Genomic DNA, 19628 nt, shown 5'->3' on the forward strand with positions numbered 1-19628 from the left:
CCAGATCAGGGTTTTGGGGGGGGGGGGGGGGCAGAAGAAACGGTCGAGAAGAGAGGCGAGTCGGGGGGGAAGGAATAATAATGGAAGGCTGATGATGATGAATGTGGGTGGAATGACACTGGATGGATCGGGTGACGATCGCCGGCACGTTTCACCTGGGCGTCCCCGCTTTTTTTTTAGTGACAATACAGCCTGACTTACCACCAAGTACTACTAGGGACCCCCGGGAAGCCGCATCTTGCTTTCTTTCAACGGAGCTCTCTCTCTCTTCTTCTTCCTCTTCCCCTTCTTCCTACCTCTCTCTGACTGTCGCCCTTCCTCCCACTTCACCCCCTCATCCGTCATATCATGCTCTAAGCTGGTCCTTAGCACCTCCCCCCAAACAGGTACTGGTACCATGGTCACCGCTCCTTCGCTAGCCGCGACCCGCAAGGACACCCTCTTGTCCCGCCGGTATATCGAGGGCCTCATTGCCGACGGCAAGCATGTCATCATTTTCGACAATCGCGTCCTAAAGGTCGACGCCTGGATCCCCTACCATCCCGGTGGTGACAAGTCCATCAGGCACATGGTTGGGAAGGATGCCACGGATGAAATCAATGCGTACGTGGCCTTGACCCTAGTTCCCCCCGACGCCATCAAATAATTGACCCAGGGATCTCCATTCCCCAGGCTACACTCGAAAGAAGCGCGCCAACGAATGCTATCCTTCCAGATCGGTCGCATTGACGGTCCATGGTTGAATTTCCTTCCTCCGATCCAGGGCGGCAAGTTCCGGGCCTATACCGAGGATTGCTTGTCCGATGACGAGAGCTCCGGACAAGAAAGCTCCGGTCAGGAAACGTCCCAGCCGCCGTCCCCAATCTTCGATGCAGTCGATGCCACGTCAGGTGCTCGTCAACGAAAGACCGCGTCTGCCACAACCCCTGCCACGACCACCGAGACCGACGAATTCAAACCGAAACCGTTCTTTCTCGATGCCCGTACCCAGGAGGAGCTCGTTTTCGACACGGCCAAATATCCGTCTGTAGATGCAGAAAACCAGGAGAAGATTAAGCAGAGGTATCGGGAGCTGGACCAACAGATCCGTGCGGAAGGGCTCTACGACTGCCGCTATTTCTCCTACTTGATCGAATGCTGCCGGTATACACTCTTCGCTGCTTTGTCGTATTACTTCCTTCAGATCGGGTGGTATGGGACATCGGGGTTCTTTCTAGGATGCTTCTGGCATCAGCTTGTGTTCAGCGCCCATGATGCTGGCCATATGGGCATCACGCACAACTTCCACGTCGACACGGTGATCGGCATCATTATAGCCGATTATCTAGGAGGACTCAGTTTGGGATGGTGGAAGCGCAGCCACAACGTTCACCATATCGTGACGAACGCACCCGAGCACGACCCCGACATTGAACACATGCCCTTCTTCGCCGTCTCCCATCGTTTCCTGACCAGCCTCCGCAGCACCTACTACGACCGCGTCATGACATACGATGCCGCCGCGAAATTCTTGCTAAAATTCCAGAACTACCTTTACTACCCCATCCTACTGTTCGGTCGCTTCAACCTGTACCGGCTGAGCTGGGAATACCTCTTCTGCGGTCAAGCACCCAAGAAGGGTCCTGCCTGGTGGCACCGGTGGTTCGAGATTGGCGGTCAGATCTTCTTCTGGAGCTGGTTCGGCTATGGGGTGATGTATCGTACCATTCCCGATTGGAGCAGTCGGCTCACCTTCCTCTTCATCTCCCACATGGTCACTTCTCCTCTGCACGTGCAGATCACGCTCTCTCACTTCGCCATGTCCACTTCCGACATGGGAGTCAACGAGTCCTTCCCGCAGCGAATGCTTCGTACCACCATGGACGTCGACTGCCCGACATGGCTCGACTTCTTCCATGGCGGTCTGCAATTCCAAGCCATTCACCACCTGTACCCGCGCATCCCGCGCCACAACCTGCGCCGTACCCAGAGACTGGTGCTCGACTTCTGCCGCGACACGGGAATCCCCTACACCATCTTCACCTTCTACGACGGCAACAAGGAGGTAATTGGCAAACTCGGGGACGTGGCGAAGCAGGTCCGCATCCTCGAGGAGTGCAGAAAGTCGTGCGCTGAGCACGGTGTCTTCTCTGATCACCACTAGACGGTCAGATGAGCCTGCGGATCTGTGACCGAGTTAAATAAGTCCCCTTCCTTGTCTGTCTGCCCACATATCCCTAGACCATTGATGTATATAGTCATGCCCCACAACCTGTGTAGTCTATCTGGTGGCTTGCAGGACTAGAGTTCTGATGTGCCTATGATGCCCCTCCCTGCACCCTGCAGTACTTAATGAGATAATGCCCTGTTTTGTGTTCTATTTTGTTTGTTATCGATAGAAATATACTACGCGGGGTATAGAGCCCATTCTCCTTTTATAACTGCTCTCCTTCCTAACCCTGGATTTAGAGCTCCATGCTCAACCTGTAGGCATTCTAGATGCAATGGTAAAGGCTCCATTAGGTACTCAACTGATGATCCCGAAAGAAGAACTACACGACAGGATCAGGGCCCTTAGACAGGTGCATACGCGCACTAGATTGACTAACCTGCGTGGAAAGCCCCCTCTATACGAAAGAAGGAACCGGGATCCTGAGGCACCTTCCACACATACCTAGCCTATTACGCCCAAATACGCAAGTATGGTATCTTTCATATTTGAAAAATGATTATCTACATCCAGAAATAGTAGTACTGCATTGGATGGTTCTCCCTTTATCCCAATTCATCCAATGTCTAGCTCAGCTCAGCTCAGCTCAGCTCAGCTCTATCCCACCAACCCTCCGGCCCTAGCTACCTTCTTCGCTCGCTGTTGTCGACGATTATGGTTCGCCCGACTGGCTTTATTCTCCTCCTTTCGTTGACGCGCAACAGCAGGATTGTTCTGCTGCTGGCCGCCGCTGGGGTTACTGCCCCCTCCACGTCCACCACCACCGCCGCCGCCGCCACGTCTTCCGCCTCGACCACGGCCCCGGCCTCCGCCCCTTCCCCTTGAACTCGACTGTTGGTCTTCCGTGTCGCTCTGGGAGTCGTTGGGTCCTGGCTTGCGGTACGCTGTGGGGGGTAGATCCGGTTGATTGAGGATGCCATCGGGACCGCCTGCGGAGAGGGACATCTTGTCCTCGAGCTTGGCGAGGCGTTTCGGGTCGCGGGTGAGCATGACGGCCCAGCCTTCGATGGCTTCGTCGGTCATTCCGGTGTCGCGTTTGAGGGATGCACGGGGCTGGGAGCGGCGGGTGGTGGAGTCGCGCGCGAACAGGGCCGGGTTGGACTTGTATGCGCGGTAGAGTGTCATTTCGGTTTCGTTGGGGTCGGTGGTGGTGCGGGGATCTGTGTCGTCGGTGGCATCGACGGTTCCGCCTACGTCGGCGATATCGTAGGTGTCGTCGCGTTCGTCGTCGTCGGAGTCGAAGGTTGCGAGGGCGGACATGATGGCGGCTTTGTTGGCTGTGTGGTTGGTGCGGTCGGCCAGGACGGCGTCGGCGGTTAGGTCCGCGTTGGCACGGCCGAGATGAAGGGATTGAGGGTCAGTGAGGGCCAGTTCGGCGAGGTCGACGTCATTGTCGAAGACGTTTTTGCGAGTTGGAGGGGAGGGGATGGAGGGGGGTGTTGGGCGTGGCGGGAGGGGGTCGTGAGGGAGGGTTGAGGGGGTGGTGGGGAGTTGCTCGGACTTGTTTAGGTCCTGAAGTTCGGGGGGAATGGAGTCGTCGAGGAGATGGGCCACTATGGTTTCTGGGTTGTCGTTGTAGTGGTCTAGGAGCCGGGTGATGTAGCCGGAGCCAAGGTCGGGGAAGAGGTCTTGGACTTGGGTGATCAGGGACATCCTGTGGATATGAAGATCTTCAGATGGCGGGAGGTCCGTAGCGCGACCTTTGCCCTTGTCGATTCGCTTCTTCTGTTTCTGATGTCGACGGTGGAAGAGCTTGGATTCTTCTTGGTATGCCCGGAGACTGGAGACGAGGTCTTGGCCCCGTTTCTGGGGATTGGCGCTAAGATATCTGTCTAAACGGACCAGGAGATCTGTACTGCAGACTACGTCGGACAGGAGGGTGGGCTCCTTCTTGGTCGTTGATGTGCCGATGCCGGCGCTAGATTTCAGGCTGTATAGCTGGTCCAGCAGTGAGGAGAGGTTCGGCTTGGTGCCCTTGAGTAGCGATGCCAGGCCGACATAGACATTCGCGACGAGGACGCTACGGATGTCTTCTCTCTTATGCGTTTGATATGCATCCGAGAAGGTGTCCAGAAAGTCAGAACCGGCCATGAGCACCTGGCCGCAACCGGGCAGCGCAGATGCCAGGATGGTCAAGAGTCGGACGTCAAAGAGAACAGCAGTGAGCTTGCTAGGATGGAGCAAGGCCAGCTCTCTGATGATTTTAGCCTTGGTCTTCTCCAGGCTGGCCGTTATCGCATCTTGATGCTTGTCCCAGGCATCAGACAGGAGTCTCTTCAAGGCGGAGCTTGAGGGATAGCAGGTGCACATGTTGGCCCAAACGCTCCATTCCAGGAGTTCTGGTGGTACCGGAGACGCTTCAAGGAGGAACCGCCTCGTTAACAAGAAGCAGAGCTTCCGTAAGGTTCGTGCTTTCGGTCCAGCATGGACGCCGGATGACCCCGATTTGGCAGATTGCAGATAGAAGGAGGTCAAGAAGGCCACTGCGGACTCATCTCCGGAAGCATGTTGCTTGAACTGCGAGCCAGGGGCCTCGATGCGCACCCCAAGGAGCAGGATGCATGCATCTATATAGAGCTCCCACTCTCCAGGTGGGACGGTGCTCTGCACCTCGGGAGGAGGGACGGGTGCCAGCGGAGGTAGTTCCGGCATGACACAGGGGTGTTGTCGAGTGAGCGAGAAAGTGGTCGGTTAGCTGAGAAAGTCGAAAGGCAGCCCAACGCCTGGATTCTGAATCATGATGATTACTTGACGTTGGGCCAGCTCCATGCTGAGCCCCATCTGGAGTAGCCTTAGTTTAGAAGGCAAGTACCGCTTGCTGACTCACCGCCCAACCGGGCTAGCGCCAGATAGGCGAGCGCCAAGGCTGGCACCCGCACAAGGTGCCACTAAGCGCACCGTCGAAAAAAAAGATTCACGATTTGTCCGCAATATCAGATAGACCCTCAACGGCCATCATCACCTTACCGAACCCCGAAGTTCAGGTCTTGATTGGCATCCAGCCTCCCTTGCGGTACGCTCCCCCTCCCTGGACTTAACCCTCTTTCCATCCCGACAATCACTAATCGACCTCATCGATAGCATCTCAATCCCACCGGTCTCCCCACCGTTCAATTACATTCAAGATGTCTTTCCAGAAGCCCGAGAAGGATTTCGGCGAGGGCCCTGTACGTGACGGACACCCCTAAGACATGGCGATGTCTTCGAAGCACATCACATGCGTCGTACTTCAATGGAAACAGTACTAACCAGGTCCCTTCCCGGCTTCAACAGAAGGTCCACAAGATCCGTATCACCTTGACCTCCCGCAAGGTCGCCTCCCTCGAGAAGGTGTGCTCGGAGCTGATCGACCGTGCTCGCTCCAAGTCCCTCCAGGTCAAGGGTCCCGTCCGTCTTCCCACCAAGACCCTTCACATCTCCACCCGTAAGACCCCCAACGGTGAGGGTTCCAAGACCTGGGACAAGTACGAGATGCGCATCCACAAGCGTCTCATCGAGTAAGTTTGGCCTTCCCCTGCGCGAAAGTCGGAATGGCAACGCTAACAGACGCGATAGCCTCCTCGCCCCCACCGAGACCGTCAAGCAGATCATCATCAACATCGAGGCTGGTGTTGAGGTTGAGGTCACCATTGCTGCTTAAACAGTTCCATTATGGAACGGTGACAGGGGCGGCGCGGACGATGTGCTCGTCTGGCCATGTGGTAGATGCTCTGCTTCAGGGCCCATGCTAGGCCAACGTCGATACCCGCCAGTTCCTGGCATAAAATTGAAAAAGTTCAAAAAGCAGTAAAGCTGGGTCGCTGAATTCTTCCTTTAAAAACGTAGTATATGGTATCAAATCGCGGCCTTGGCCAATCCATCCCGTTGAAATCCTGCCTGGACGCCACCTGTCCGTTAAATGCTAAACAGCTATATTCTACAATGTCCGAATAATCATATCAAAGTCCCAAGAAACTGGCCCATCAAAAGTCGAAGCTCACCCATTCAGTCTTCGGGGGTACGCTCGGAATCACGCCGTTTTCGAAGTACCCATTCTTCACAAAGAACTCGTACTGCGCAGTCACCTCGGGCGTATATTCATCCGGCTTCCCCTGGACATCCCGCAAGCTCGCCGCATCGGGAGGACCATTTGGGAAGAAGATGCGAACGTAGGTCTGGCGGTCCTGAGGGTGTAGATAACAGGGCTCGTTATTGATGTATTTGACGTGCTGTCCCTTCCAGGCGGACAGTTTCTTTGTGATGGGGTCTCGAACGGTCTGACCAGTGAGAGGTGGGATGGGCTGGAGATCATTGGAGTTGTCAACGTTGATGACTGGGGGAGGCCCTGTTCCTGCGTTAGAAGTCGGGGTGGAGGCAGGAGCAGGCGCCGATTGGGCCGGCTGTGAGAATGCACTAGGAGGCTGTCCAAATGCTGAAGGAGCAGCTGGCTGGCTTGCGGCCCCAAAAGGGCTCGGGGCCGTGGCTGGCTGGCCAAAGGGGTTTGAAGATGGCTGAGATTGGCCAAAAGGGGAAGCCGTTTGTGAAGGTTGACCAAAGCCAGCCGGTTGTGTCGTCGATGGCTGACCGAACCCTGAAGCCGCAGCGGATGATGGGTTTGCAATCTGTCCGAACGGTGAAGCTGTAGTTGTTCCAGAAGACTGACCGAAGCCACTCGGTTGCTGGCTCGGAGCTGAAATCTGACTGAAAGGGGAGGCTGTACCGGACTGCCCGAATGCTGAGGTTCCAAGTGACGATGGCTGGCCGAAGGAGGACTGACCGGAGGCAGGCTGGCCAAATGCCGGTTTACCAAATGCGGGTTGAGCACCACCCAAGCCTGATGGCTTTCCAAATGCAGACCCTTGACCCAAAGCACTCGGTTGTCCAAACCCAGATGCTTGCCCCAGGCCAGAGGGCTGTCCGAACGCTGACGGTTGACCGAATGCAGAGGGCTTGCCGAAGGGTTGACTTGCTAATCCTGAGGGCTGGCCGAAAGCCGGTGCTGAACCGGTAGCAGCAGGCTGTCCAAATGGCGAAGTCTGCGAAGGTTGCGAAGGCTGACCGAAAGCAGACTGCCCTTGGGCAGGAGCCGGGCCGGTTTTGCCCTCTGCGATATCGATTCGGTTGGGATGTTCATTGATTCCGTCGAGGACGTATTTCACGGCGCCGTTAAGATCATTCAAGATGACATCCATTTGTTTCACAGCCTCTGCATACAGAGCCTGGGCTTCTTGCACTGCCTGGTTCGCGTTGCCTGCTGCGGCCGCCTCATAATGACGCAGCCGTAGCTCTTCGAAACTTTGCTCCCGTTGAACGCCGCCAAATAATTGCCTCGGGGCATTTCTTCCAGGGCCATAGCAGGAGAAGACCCATTCTGGCCGCCCTGTGCCGGCAGTAAGGTCGGACTTTATATCCTCTGAGGTTATTCCATAGCTGTGGGGTGTCAGCAGGGAAGAGACGCAACTCCATGGGAGCTAGGTTCGCCAGATTAACTTACTTGGCAGCTTGCTGATTCTGCGTCTGCGCGGCACGACCTATGAGGTAGAATTAGAAGATGTCACCAAGTCAAATGGGCTAAGTCAGAGTCATCGAGATGTGGAACATGTAACATAAGTTCATAGTGCTAGGGATCCAAGGCAGAGGACATAGCAAAAGAACCAAGTTGGAGACACACAATGCCCCCTTCTCAAGTTTACGCGCAGGGGCAGAAACTGAAGGGAGGACGAGGGAGATTGATTGCGTCGTGCTGCTATAGCGAACATGACCGACACTGAACGTACCTCCGAAACCTCCTCCGCCAGTCAGTGCTCCGAACCGGTTCCCGGAGCTCAATGTCTGGCTAGGATGTTCATTTTTGCAACGGTCTAAAGCCTCGTTAGATTTCTGTCCAGACGAAACGCAGAGAAAGGTTGTCGATCAAGAGAAAGACAGATATACGGACCTCCAAATCTACACCGCCCTTGCTGGAAGTATGTGCAGACAACCATGTCGATTTCGCGTCTCTGACCAGTCAGTCAGAGAGTACGAGGGCGGCCTGTCGAACGTCTGACAAGGCTGTTAAAGGTTAAATTCGAGCGTCAAACCCCACGGACCCGCGCTATCTGCCCAGTCGATCACTAGGAAGACAGGTACAGCACTATTGATCTCTGGGCCAAGAATCTGTTGTGTATAAAGAGTTCTTCGGTTTGCAGGTGTGGTTGGATTGTTCCGGTAACATTACATTTCCCCGGCCCGGGCTTCGGTGTTAGCAGTGATTCCATGCAGGGCGTATGCGCGAGGTATTGTAATTTACAGCCATCATTTCTGCCGATCTATCTATACATTCAGCTCGTCTTTTACAGGAATACTTTCACCATCCAGGCGACTATTGAAGAAGAATCACGGCTGGAGTATACTGATGGTCATATGTTCAGCCTAATCGTGGAACAAGAAAAGCAACCTCGCCTGTTAAATGCCAATGCTTCGTAAAATTACAATGGATCCCCGTGCACAACTCCTTTTCTCCGAGCCAGTTCCCATAATATCGAATTCGTATCATGCTTGTCCGTTTCCAGAGTGCGATGACTGAGTGTGCGTCATGCTCTGTTTCAGGACATCCCAGTTCAGCCCATCAATTTTCGTTCCGCCGAGGGACTCGAGGCCCGTAGAGAGTCCACTGAGCTTGCCACTGGCAAGACGGCGCATCATGACTGTGTCCTTGGAGCCATGGAGGCCCTTTGCGCTCCCGTGCAATAGAGCATGCTCAAACCATTCCTCTTCTTGATCGTCAAATGGAAGTCCGATCAGTTCCATCGCCCGAGTACTCCGCAGCTGGCCAGCTTCCGTCGTGTGGACAAACTCAATGAGCTGTGCGAGGTAGCTTTGACGCAGACCTTCGTCATGCTTCCGGGTAAAGTAGAAGGCTTCCGTAACGCTTGCGCGACAAAGGGTCACGAAGAATGCGCGCTGGACCTTCTCCGAGGCCAAGGGTGGGGCAACAGTGAGGTAGTATGCCATTACGAGACTGTCATCGTGTTTCGGAAGCCGAGGAAGGGTAAGAACGTAGAGAATTTCATCCGGGAAGGTGGGAATGATAGAAGGCTCGGTCAGATATTCGATAGCTCGCTACCCGCGCATTCTAGTCAGCAACTGGTTCTTCGCAGCTCTGGTCCGCACGCACCTTGAATTCGAGCCGGTCGAGGTGCCAAAGCCCTTCTATGAAGAATCTGTATTTCTCCGGTAGATGGCACCGGCGCGAAAACTGGGAAGCCGCATCGCCAGCGGCACGGCAATCTTTTAGGATGTAGTAGATCAACGCTTGCTTGTGATGTATGTCCAACGGGGAGGAAACAATATGGACGACCAGAGTTCGGAGGTCCGCATTCGAACGGGGAGGGTATAGTTGCGTGACTGTAAGGAGGGCTTGGTCAGAAGTTGCCTTCGAGTGTTACATGTGAGGGCGTCTACCTGCTTTAACACCAAGCAATCCCAGAAGTCTGTCGGCAAACAGTTGGTTCTCTAGCGCACGGCGGTTGGCGACGATCTGCTCAATGACTTTGCCATCATAAGTGAAGTTTTTGTTGAAGTAGAAGATTGTGTCGAAATCATCCCAGGGTGCCATCTTGACCCGTAGAGAGAATGCCTGTCAGCAAGATAGAATTCCTTTGGCGCAAAGACGTACTTCGTAATACTTAATCCCGGAACTGACGAATCGTATCGACAGCCCGTCACATTCGGGCGGTGAGCCAGAGGACCCAAAGACGCACCATGTTGTGGCAGAAAAAAAGCGCCTTGCCGCTTTCGGCGGGGATGTAAACAACCCACTTTCCACTGGCGGCGGTTCCGCCGTCAACTTTGCAACTGCGCCCGCTTCAACCTCGCCTTGATGAAGCAGTCTTTGGCGACGACCATCTATTCAGAGTAATGTCATCCATCGCAAAGGGCAGGCCGACCAGGCGCTCCGCCGCCGCCCGGCCGAGCTATATCGAAGAGCCGACGACTGAAGAAGAGGATCCCGGAAACGTCACCCCCACGCCGTCTCAGCACAATGATGAAGACGACGACGGCGAAGCCACGCCCGTTCCAAAGAAGCCCAGAGTTGCCAAGGGTCCTTCGCGCAGGCGAATCACGACCGAGACGACTACGCCTACAGCCGCGCGCCCTACCCGGAGATCTCGACGGTCGAGGGTCTCCGTCTCAGAACAGTCGGAGGCGTCGCAACAAACAGATACGAACGAGGAAGGGGATAGCGTTGCGACAGTGGAAGAGCCCGAGTCCCCTTCACAGAAGATGGCATCGGCCAAGAAAATAACTAGTATGGCTCACCCCCGCAAGAGTCGTGTTTCCCTCACACCCAACCCGGAAAAGTCCTTACTCCCAACTCCAGAGCCCTCCGTGTCGCCGCAATCCCAACCACGATCGCAGAGGGGCAGCGTGCCCCCGCTCGCCGATATTACCGAGTCAGTAAACCAGACGCCACCGCTGAAGACCGAGGACGATCAAAAGCCCCAAATTCCCATGATCAACCCGAATGCAACCGTCCTAGAGAAGCCCATGGATATCATGATGAAATCACGCTTGCTTGCTCCCTCAGGTCCCGAGGAGCCAGCTGAACCCAAGAGTCGTCTGATTATCACTACACTGGTTTTGATGAACTTCAAGAGTTACGCAGGAAAGCAGATCGTCGGGCCCTTCCATGCCTCCTTCTCCTCGGTTGTAGGACCAAACGGATCTGGAAAGTCGAACGTTATTGACGCATTGCTCTTTGTGTTCGGATTCCGAGCCAGCAAAATGCGACAAGGCAAAGTTTCTGCGCTGATTCACAACTCGGCCAACTTTCCGAACTTGCCTTACTGTGAAGTTGAGGTTCACTTCCAGGAGGTTTTTGATCTGCCCGCTGGAGGGCATGAAATAGTCCCAGATTCCCAACTGATCATCTCTCGAAAGGCGTTTAGAAACAACAGCAGCAAGTACTATATGAATAGCAAAGAGACGAACTTCACCGCCGTGACCACCCTTCTCCGCGACCGGGGTATCGATCTGGACCACAAGCGTTTCTTGATTCTCCAGGGTGAAGTCGAGTCTATCGCTCAAATGAAGCCCAAGGCTGGCAATGAACATGAAGATGGGCTCCTGGAGTACCTGGAGGATATCATCGGAACATCAAAGTACAAGACGCCGATCGACGAAGCGGCCGCTGAACTTGAGACGCTGAATGATGTTTGTGTCGAGAAAAACAACCGTGTCCAGCACGTCGAAAAGGAGAAGAATGCCTTGGAAGAGAAGAAGAACAAGGCTCTCTCCTTTATCCGTGACGAAAATGAGCTGTCTCAGAAGCAGTCCGCACTTTACCAGATATACATCGATGAGTGTGCTGACAATATCCGAGTTACCGAGGAAGCTATCCTGCAGATGCAGGAGCTTCTGAACCTTGAGCTAGAGAAGCACGAAGGAAACGAATCTGGTATCAAGGAGCTCGAGAAGGCCTACAAGCGCGGCATGCGGGAATACGAAAACATGGAAAGGGAAATGCAGGCTCTGGCCAAAGAAATGGCCAAGTACGATAAGGAATCTGTGAAATTTGAAGAGAAAAAGAAGTTCCTTACTGGGAAGCAAAAGAAGCTGGAGAAAGCCATGCAGACCGCTCGTCTTGCTGCCTCTGAATGTGAAAGCTTGGTGCAAAAGCATACGGATGATATCGAAAAGAAGACGAATGAGACTACACAGCTGGAGAAGGAGATGAAAGCGGAGGAGGAAGAGCTGTCCTCAATCCGTGAGAGCCTCAAGGGCAAGACCCAAGGTCTTTCCGATCAAATTGCCGCGAGACAGAAGTCCTTGGAGCCTTGGGATGAAAAGATTAACAAGAAGCTCTCGGCTGTCGCCGTGGCTCAGAGTCAGCTTGATATCATCCGGGAGAGAAGCAACGCTGGTGCTGTCTTGTTGGAGGAGGCTCAGTCCAAGGTGGCTTCCATTGAAGAAGCATTGGCCACAAAAGAAGCCGATCTTGAGGAACGCAAAGGCCAGAAATTGACTCTCGAAGAGGAGGTCGCGAAGCTGAAGCACGACCTGAAAAAGTACGCCCACAGAGAGCCCGAAGTCCGGGCCCACGTCTCCAGTGCTCGACAGAAGGCAGAGGAGGCCAGGGCAAGCCTCGCAAGCACTCAAAATCGTGGCAGCGTCCTTTCTGGACTTATGCGTCTCAAGGAGTCGGGTCGTATCGACGGCTTCCATGGCCGGCTCGGCAACCTCGGAACTATCGATGAGAAATATGATGTCGCTATTTCGACCGCCTGTCCTACCTTGGACAATATGGTGGTCGACACTGTCGAGGTCGGTCAGCAGTGCATTGACTATTTGCGCAAGAACAACCTCGGCCGAGCCAACTTCATTCTTCTGGATCGACTCCCCCGACGGGACTTGTCCTCCATCATGACTCCGGAGAAGGTCCCTCGACTGTTTGACCTGGTCAAGCCCAAGGATCCCAAATTTGCTCCCGCTTTCTACAGCGTGATGCAGAACACCTTGGTGGCCAAGGACTTGGAGCAAGCCAATCGCATTGCCTATGGAGCCAGACGGTGGAGGGTTGTGACACTCGACGGTCAACTCATTGACATGTCTGGTACTATGAGTGGTGGTGGTACCCGTGTTGCACGCGGCGGCATGTCGTCGAAGCAAGTGGCGGAGACGAGCCGCGAGCAAGTGGCTAAGCTCGAAGGGGATCTGGAAGAGATGGAGCGGAAGTTCCAGCACTTCCAGGAGAAACAACGGCAGATGGAGGCGGCGATCAGGGAACGATCTGAAGAGATACCCCGAATGGAGACCAAGATCCAGAAGATCATGATCGAAATTGAGAGTGCCAATCGGAGTCTCGCGGACGCCCAGCGGCGTGTCAAGGAATTGAGCGCCGCGCATAAACCGTCAAAGACCGATGCCGCCCAAGCTGCGGCTCTTGAGAAACAGATTGCTTCTCTGGAGGAGGAAATTGAAGATCTTCGTGAACAGAAGGGTGGCATAGAGGAAGAGATTCAGACTCTCCAGAACAAGATCATGGAGGTGGGTGGTGTGAGACTCCGCGGCCAAAAGGCCAAGGTCGATGGCCTCAAGGAGCAGATCAGTCTGCTTGCTGAGGAGATCTCCAATGCGGAAGTTGGAAAGTCGAAGAACGAAAAGGCGATTGCCAAACACAAGAATGCTCGCGGTGACGCAGAAAGGGAGCTGGAGCATGTGACGGACGAGCTCGAGAAGCTCAATGAGGATGTTGCTAACCAGGCTAGCGATGCATCCGGGTGGAAACAGAAGGTGGAGGAGGCACAAGAGGTGAGAACTGCAATATGACAATGCGTTAGACCAGCGGGCTTACAAACGCATGTCAGGCTCTCGACGAGAAGAAAGAGGAACTCGGCAAAGTGAAGGGTGAGTTGGATGAGAAGGTGGCAGAGTTGAACGAGTCCCGAGCCACCGAGATCGAGATGCGCAATAAGCTTGAAGAGAACCAAAAAGCCCTGTCCGAGAACGAGAAGCGCGGTCGATACTGGCAAGAGAAGCTATCCAAGCTCTCTCTGCAGAACGTTAGTGATTTAGGTGAAGAGCAAGAAGTCACGGAGCTCCAGATGTTCACCAAGGACGAGCTGTTGGAGATGAACAAGGAGTCTCTGAAGGCAGCCATTGCTGCCCTCGAAGAGAAGAGCCAGAATGCATCGGTTGATCTCAGTGTCATCGAGGAGTACCGTCGCAGAACAACCGAGCATGAAGCACGTTCAGCCGATCTCGCCACTGCTCTGGGATCTCGCGATAGCGCTAAGGCTCGGCTTGATGGCCTCCGGTCTGCGCGTCTGAATGGCTTCATGGAAGGATTCGGCATTATCTCGCTTCGCCTGAAGGAGATGTACCAGATGATCACTATGGGAGGTAACGCCGAGCTGGAATTGGTTGACTCCCTGGACCCCTTCTCTGAAGGTATTCTGTTCTCTGTCATGCCCCCGAAGAAGAGCTGGAAGAATATTGGCAATCTCTCCGGTGGTGAAAAGACGCTTTCCAGTTTGGCTCTTGTGTTTGCCCTGCACCACTACAAGCCTACGCCCTTGTATGTGATGGACGAAATCGATGCTGCCCTGGACTTCCGAAACGTGAGTGCTGCCAGACTTGTTCTCGAAGATTGATCGACTAATATGTCTAGGTTTCGATTGTGGCATCTTATATCAAGGAGAGAACCAAGAACGCCCAGTTCATCGTTATTTCCTTGCGAAACAACATGGTACGCCCATCTCGTCCTGATACTACTAGCTAAGCACTAATCCTCAATAGTTCGAACTTGCCTCTCGGCTGGTTGGTGTCTACAAGGTCAACCACATGACCAAGAGCGTGACGATCGAGAACAAGGACTACATCACAGGGCGATGAATGATGTGACCAGCACATATGCATGTAATGACTTTATTTTGGGATGGGTTGGCCGGAAGGGGCGTGGTGTAGGAATGGATATCTGTTCAATGGTTGTAGGAGATGATCTTTTTTGTTTTCCGTCCCAATAACCTGTTGATACCGTGGGCTGAAGTTTTGAGATTCGGTGTTTACTTTTCTATCTCTGTTGCCTTCATGTATGAATTGGACATGACTTTTTCTTTCTGTCAATCACGCTTGATAGTATATATTCACTTTGGATATTCCTGCATAAAGAGAGATCAATCGTCCGCTCCACACTGACCAGCTAACCACTAGAGCCATCCATCACATGCAAGCAAGACCTCTCTCTGCTACCTCCCCTCCAACAACACCAATACCATCTTCATAACATACAAAACCTAACCTAACATACCATATCATAACATAACATACACCATCCCCAGCCCACCCAATGACCGCACCCACCTCCTCTTCTAATAATAATATTATTATTAATATTAATACCCCTCTCCCCTCTCCCCAATCCGGTTTTGACGTTACACCACCACCAGCCCCCACCCCCATCCCTAACCAATCCTCGCACCGTTAGCGACTCTATTAACTCGGTGACGTGCATACAACCAGATCTCATGCAAATCATATCTACTACACAATATGTACGATGTAAGATCAAGATCATACGACAACCACTCAATAAGACACAGTATCTGATTCGTCGGAAAGTTAAAGATAAGGATGAAAGGATGGATGGAACCTGAAGGGAAGGGTGGGATGGATGGGTGGATGGATGGCGTCATACATGCAGGGAATGGACATGGGAACCGCTATCGGGAACGTTCGTATAAGGTTTTGAGGAATCGCGGTCCCGATAAGGATGATGTTGTGGGTTATCTAGGGCAGTATCTAGGTATCTGGATTCTAGGTAGATAGGAGATAGTAGATAGCTGGGTCTGGTATCAACCTTGTTGCTTGAAGCTTTATCTTAGACTTCGAGCTAGGATCTGTACTAAGTCTGACTACTCAGATCCGGGACCTTGGTGGAGCGGTCTATCTTATCAGCGCTCGGGGTCTAGACTACTGATGATGACACGGGGTCGAATCCCAAGTCACACTCATGATTAAGCCCCAGTAAGTTCCTTCCCATAAAAGTACATACATCCATGCATGCCAAATGCCTCACAAGTGCATCCTTCGTTGCCTCGTAATGACATTCACTCATGAAAACAAGCGTCCGTCCATGCCATCCGCTCCTCGTGATTAATAAGGTCGTAGTTAAACAGTCCGATTCGCATCGGAGAGAATTGAAAGGGTGAGGCGGAAGAGAACAAAACCCAGATCGCTCGTCTACCCACGCTTGAAGAACAGAAACTCAAAAAGGCATGTATCCTGTAATATGCCGTAACTCCGCCCCCTTCTTGAAAACACGCCGTAGTCTATAGTATCGAGCCCTGTCCATGAACCAGTAGTAAACGCCGAAAAAATGTGGATCACGTGAGCATAGGATCACATGAGATTGCTGTCTGCATTCGGTGATGCAGACCCGAACCGCGGACGACGGTTGAATTGTGCCGCTTTAGGTAAGTTAAGAGGTTAGAATGGGCCGAATCCGATCGTGAGGGCCAATTAGGAGAAATGTCGTAGATCAAGTGTGGCTCACGGCCTACGCGATGACTGGTCGGCGCGGTGCGATAGGAATGGGTTTGGGTCCCGAAGAAATATCAAGAGTGGACATTCCCAAGTCGCTGTCCTCGTATTGTTGCGAAAGCTTATCCTTCGTCTTTTCCTTGCCGCCAGCCATCAAGGCAGATTGCCGCGAAGCATTGGTGCCTTCCTCTTCGCGTACCGTACTGCAAACAAAGCGTTCTTCGGAAATCGGGGCGGCCCCAAACATCGTGCCCAACTGCTGTAAGAGCGCAACAAAATGTGCGTGAATCTCCGCAAAGATGTATTGGTTTCCCACAATCTCCGAAAGGTTTCGTGCCCGAACCTGGCCAGGTCGGCGCGGCTGCCCATCTGGGTCAATGGCGCGCCCCGTAAGAAATGAGGAAACCGGAGTGTATTGTCTGCTTCCGCGTCTATTTGACCCGTTGTTCTGTTCATCGCGGCGCTTTTCCTCCTCCTGGTATTTCTCTGCCGACTGGACAATTCCCGCCGCAATTCGACCGAACGTGCGCCAGATCGCGGGACAGGCACGGAACGCTCTTCCGGCATCTTTGCCTGCCAATGCCACCAGTGCGTAGCTACGCCGTTTCCCGCGAGCCATGGGGTCAGGCAGGCGAAAGATGTAAGCTATCGTGTAACCCGCAGTAGAGTCGCCAAAACACAGGGGACCCGAAGAGAGACCCCGCGGCAGAAGTTCGCAGCTGAGTGTCCGGATGGAGGAGCGTCGAAGAAGCGCGTAATCTGCCGGGTTGGGAGGCCCGCGCAATGAAAGATAGGTGAGTATGTGTGTATGACAAGAGGCGTCCGACGTAACGGAGGACGAATGAAGGGAGTCCGGGTAGGACGCATGAGCATGCGGGTCGTGTGTGCTCTCGTCGTGATCGGCATGACTGGTGCCGCAGGAGTAGACTACCTCTCGAGACCGCAAGACAGGGCTGCCATTCCTCCCCTTGCCGTCACTCCGGGCCGTTCCTGGAGCCCCAGGCGGTAGTTGTTTGCTCACATCCTCGGGCAAAGTCAAACTACAACTGGCGCAGGTGTCGCCGTCCGCACCTCCCAAGATATTGAACTTCTGTGGAGTTTCACCGGGCGAGGTTTGCCCTTTGAGAAAGTACGGATGGTCTTCGATTCGAGGAGATCTGTCGGATGGTTTAAAATTCGGGGGATATTTGTTGTTTGTGCGGCTCTGCAGGCCGTGGGATGAAACGGTGTCGTGAGAAGTCGCAGGAGTATCGTCGGGAGAAAAGTCAGATTGGTCGGGATAGCATTGCGAACACGGGAACGGTAGGACCTGCGAGCAGATGATCGAGGTGGGACCATGCACCTCGCAAAAATGCGTCAAAGAAAGCTAGTCGAGGGGAATTATTAGCTGAATTGAGCCGACAGGGACCAGGCATCATTGAAGAGCGCAGGAAGGACAAGAAAGAGCATAGATCCCTGCGAGGTTGCACGTATATTATGCGCGGTGAGAGACAGGAAGAAGGGACCAAATACAGTTCGGAGAAGGCGAGGGGCACGCCGAGGGGACAACATGAGGGTGGAGGGTATGTCTCACGCATCATAGAGGGATCTCAGAGGCACAGGTGCGCGAGGAAAAGAGAGCCACTTACAATGAAATCCATATCCGTAAGAATTATCGTTTAACAGAACCCAGACACCATATTAGACCATTATTGCAATACATGCTTTCCCAGATGCAGGCAAGGTGACGATGGTGGTGGTGGTGGTGGTTTCGTGGCAATGACGCAGGATAACCACCAGAGAGAAGGGAGGGGAGGAAACCGGGTATGGCTGGCGCAGATCCAGGTCGTAGTGGAAGGTGGTAGACTGGTCGTGAGTGAAGGTTGGCTTGACCACACACCCGGCAATTGGGGGGGGGGGGCCTTTGGGTCGAGTCAATGAAGCTGCAAAGACCAGCTTGCAGGCCAAAGACGGTGGAAAGGAAGGAGGGGAGGAGAAAAGGAAAGAAAGGAAGGAAGAAAAGAGAGTCGAGGGTGAGGGCGAGGGTGAGAATAAGAGGATTAAGCGATGGAGTGGACGAGTAACTGTCGAGGTTGAGTGCTGCTAGTACTACTAAGTCTGGCTGTAGTAACTATGAAGGATATCGGAAAGGAAGGGGGGGCCCGGAAGTGGAGCACATCGGCTGCGTATGAAAAGAGAGGCAACAACAAGCTGGAAGCCAGGCCTGGCCGGGGCTGGCCTGGTGCCGCTGGGTAATTTCCGTCCCGTATGGTTCCGTATGGTACGGCCTCTTACTCCGGCTGCTTCCCTCCTTCGATGTACTCCGAACTTATCGACTGCTTCCTACCCAACGGCCAATAATCCCAAGCAACTATCCGATTACCAACCTGTTGTCCTCCTGTGGCCCCGCGGCCAATGCACCCCCTCTTCCCCTTCCTTTCTCTTCTTTCCTCGTTTCTCTTCGATTTCACTATCAAAGAATATCCCCGGTTGGGCTTCAAGGCTAGCGTCTCTTCAGCAGGATACCATGACAAACCATAGAGGGGTTCTCTCCGACTTGGCTGTCTCCTCCTTATTGCGCTTATTTATCTGATTCTGCTGTGGACGAATCGTCTGTTCCAGGCCGAGATCACTAAGCTCCCTAGTTCCCCTCAGCCTGTCAGCCGATGGAGCCCGACAGAAAACGGTTCCGGCCTAATGTGACTAGATGCCAATATGGAGAGACAAGCATGGACTGGAGGGCGCGCAGTCGACTTAGTAGTCTAGCAGTCTAGCATTCTGGTTCAGACGGGGCCCAAACGGCATCAGATCAGTCGCAGCCTCGTACTCGGTACTAGTCACCAGAACGATTATCCGCCCCAGGCGTCGATCATGGCCGTTCCCACCCTTTCACACATGGCGATGCTACGGTGCGTACCATCCAACGGTCTCCAGCCGCGAGGGGAGGAATGATGAACCCAAAAGCGAGGCGGACAATAACCCCGGGTGTAATCCGGCCGTACGGAAGGCATGAACCTCGGGATTACCATGTATGTAAAATGGTATACTACAGAGTACTATCAATTTAATAGTAGTAAAAGTCGATTCGAGTAGGACGAACTCTTAACTAAACCCAACCCGTCACCGCGCCCGAGGACTCGACCCAAACAAACTTCCGTACCCAACTTGACGGGACGGCCTGTGGCCGCTAAGCTGGATTTTACGCAATCGAAGGTCTGTAGAACGGGGGATGGAAGAAGTCAAATTTTCACCTGCGCCATTCTTTCAAGATCAATGGATCAGAGGGCGACGGTGCCCGTGGTTACTCATTTCTAAAGGAAAGTCTACTATCAGCAATTCAGCATGGAGAATCCTCTAGCAGGATCCCCAGGCTGGATCCAACGGTCAGCAAAGCTGGTCGCTTCCGACGACGTACTTCCCAATCCAGCCAGGTTCGGCA

At 53.6% G+C, this 19628-nt stretch overlaps 7 protein-coding genes across 7 annotated transcripts; 4 read left to right on the forward strand and 3 right to left on the reverse strand.

The window, feature by feature from the left end:
• Positions 1 to 61: 61 nt before the first annotated feature.
• BO80DRAFT_502399 (fatty acid/sphingolipid desaturase) lies at positions 62 to 2143 on the forward strand (the record flags this gene model as incomplete). Its single annotated transcript, XM_025724321.1, has 2 exons — positions 62 to 603; positions 673 to 2143. The coding sequence occupies exons 1-2, from the start codon at positions 398 to 400 to the stop codon at positions 2141 to 2143; spliced, it is 1677 nt and encodes a 558-aa protein (XP_025574992.1). The 5' UTR covers positions 62 to 397.
• A 575-nt stretch (positions 2144 to 2718) lies between these two features.
• Positions 2719 to 4968, reverse strand: BO80DRAFT_407785 (ASCC2 family CUE domain-containing protein). The gene has a single exon (XM_025717818.1). It carries the CDS (start codon positions 4859 to 4861, stop codon positions 2807 to 2809), a length of 2055 nt encoding a protein of 684 aa, XP_025574993.1. The 5' UTR covers positions 4862 to 4968; the 3' UTR covers positions 2719 to 2806.
• A 22-nt stretch (positions 4969 to 4990) lies between these two features.
• Positions 4991 to 6010, forward strand: S10a (40S ribosomal protein uS10). The gene is made up of 4 exons (XM_025724950.1): positions 4991 to 5222; positions 5291 to 5376; positions 5483 to 5706; positions 5765 to 6010. The coding sequence occupies exons 2-4, from the start codon at positions 5335 to 5337 to the stop codon at positions 5847 to 5849; spliced, it is 351 nt and encodes a 116-aa protein (XP_025574994.1). The 5' UTR covers positions 4991 to 5222; positions 5291 to 5334; the 3' UTR covers positions 5850 to 6010.
• A 161-nt stretch (positions 6011 to 6171) lies between these two features.
• Positions 6172 to 9841, reverse strand: BO80DRAFT_493920 (uncharacterized protein; the record flags this gene model as incomplete). Its single annotated transcript, XM_025723846.1, has 3 exons — positions 9632 to 9841; positions 8751 to 9285; positions 6172 to 7648 (listed from the first exon to the last, which is right to left on the reverse strand). Exons 1-3 carry the CDS (start codon positions 9783 to 9785, stop codon positions 6172 to 6174), a joined length of 2166 nt encoding a protein of 721 aa, XP_025574995.1. The 5' UTR covers positions 9786 to 9841.
• Positions 9842 to 10028: 187 nt separating this feature from the next.
• smc4 (condensin subunit SMC4) lies at positions 10029 to 14850 on the forward strand. The gene is made up of 5 exons (XM_025716901.1): positions 10029 to 10478; positions 10551 to 13480; positions 13537 to 14289; positions 14340 to 14417; positions 14468 to 14850. The coding sequence occupies exons 1-5, from the start codon at positions 10088 to 10090 to the stop codon at positions 14561 to 14563; spliced, it is 4248 nt and encodes a 1415-aa protein (XP_025574996.1). The 5' UTR covers positions 10029 to 10087; the 3' UTR covers positions 14564 to 14850.
• Positions 14851 to 16226: 1376 nt separating this feature from the next.
• BO80DRAFT_407797 (folliculin domain-containing protein) lies at positions 16227 to 18121 on the reverse strand (the record flags this gene model as incomplete). The annotated part of the gene is made up of 2 exons (XM_025717819.1): positions 17839 to 18121; positions 16227 to 17576 (listed from the first exon to the last, which is right to left on the reverse strand). The coding sequence occupies exons 1-2, from the start codon at positions 17848 to 17850 to the stop codon at positions 16227 to 16229; spliced, it is 1362 nt and encodes a 453-aa protein (XP_025574997.1). The 5' UTR covers positions 17851 to 18121.
• A 311-nt stretch (positions 18122 to 18432) lies between these two features.
• Positions 18433 to 18910, forward strand: BO80DRAFT_95097 (uncharacterized protein). The gene has a single exon (XM_025724951.1). It carries the CDS (start codon positions 18468 to 18470, stop codon positions 18780 to 18782), a length of 315 nt encoding a protein of 104 aa, XP_025574998.1. The 5' UTR covers positions 18433 to 18467; the 3' UTR covers positions 18783 to 18910.
• The last annotated feature ends 718 nt before the right edge of the window (positions 18911 to 19628 follow it).

This window comes from Aspergillus ibericus (genome assembly GCF_003184845.1).
Source record: "Aspergillus ibericus CBS 121593 unplaced genomic scaffold BO80scaffold_21, whole genome shotgun sequence".
In the NCBI taxonomy this organism is placed as follows: Eukaryota; Fungi; Ascomycota; class Eurotiomycetes; order Eurotiales; family Aspergillaceae; genus Aspergillus; species Aspergillus ibericus.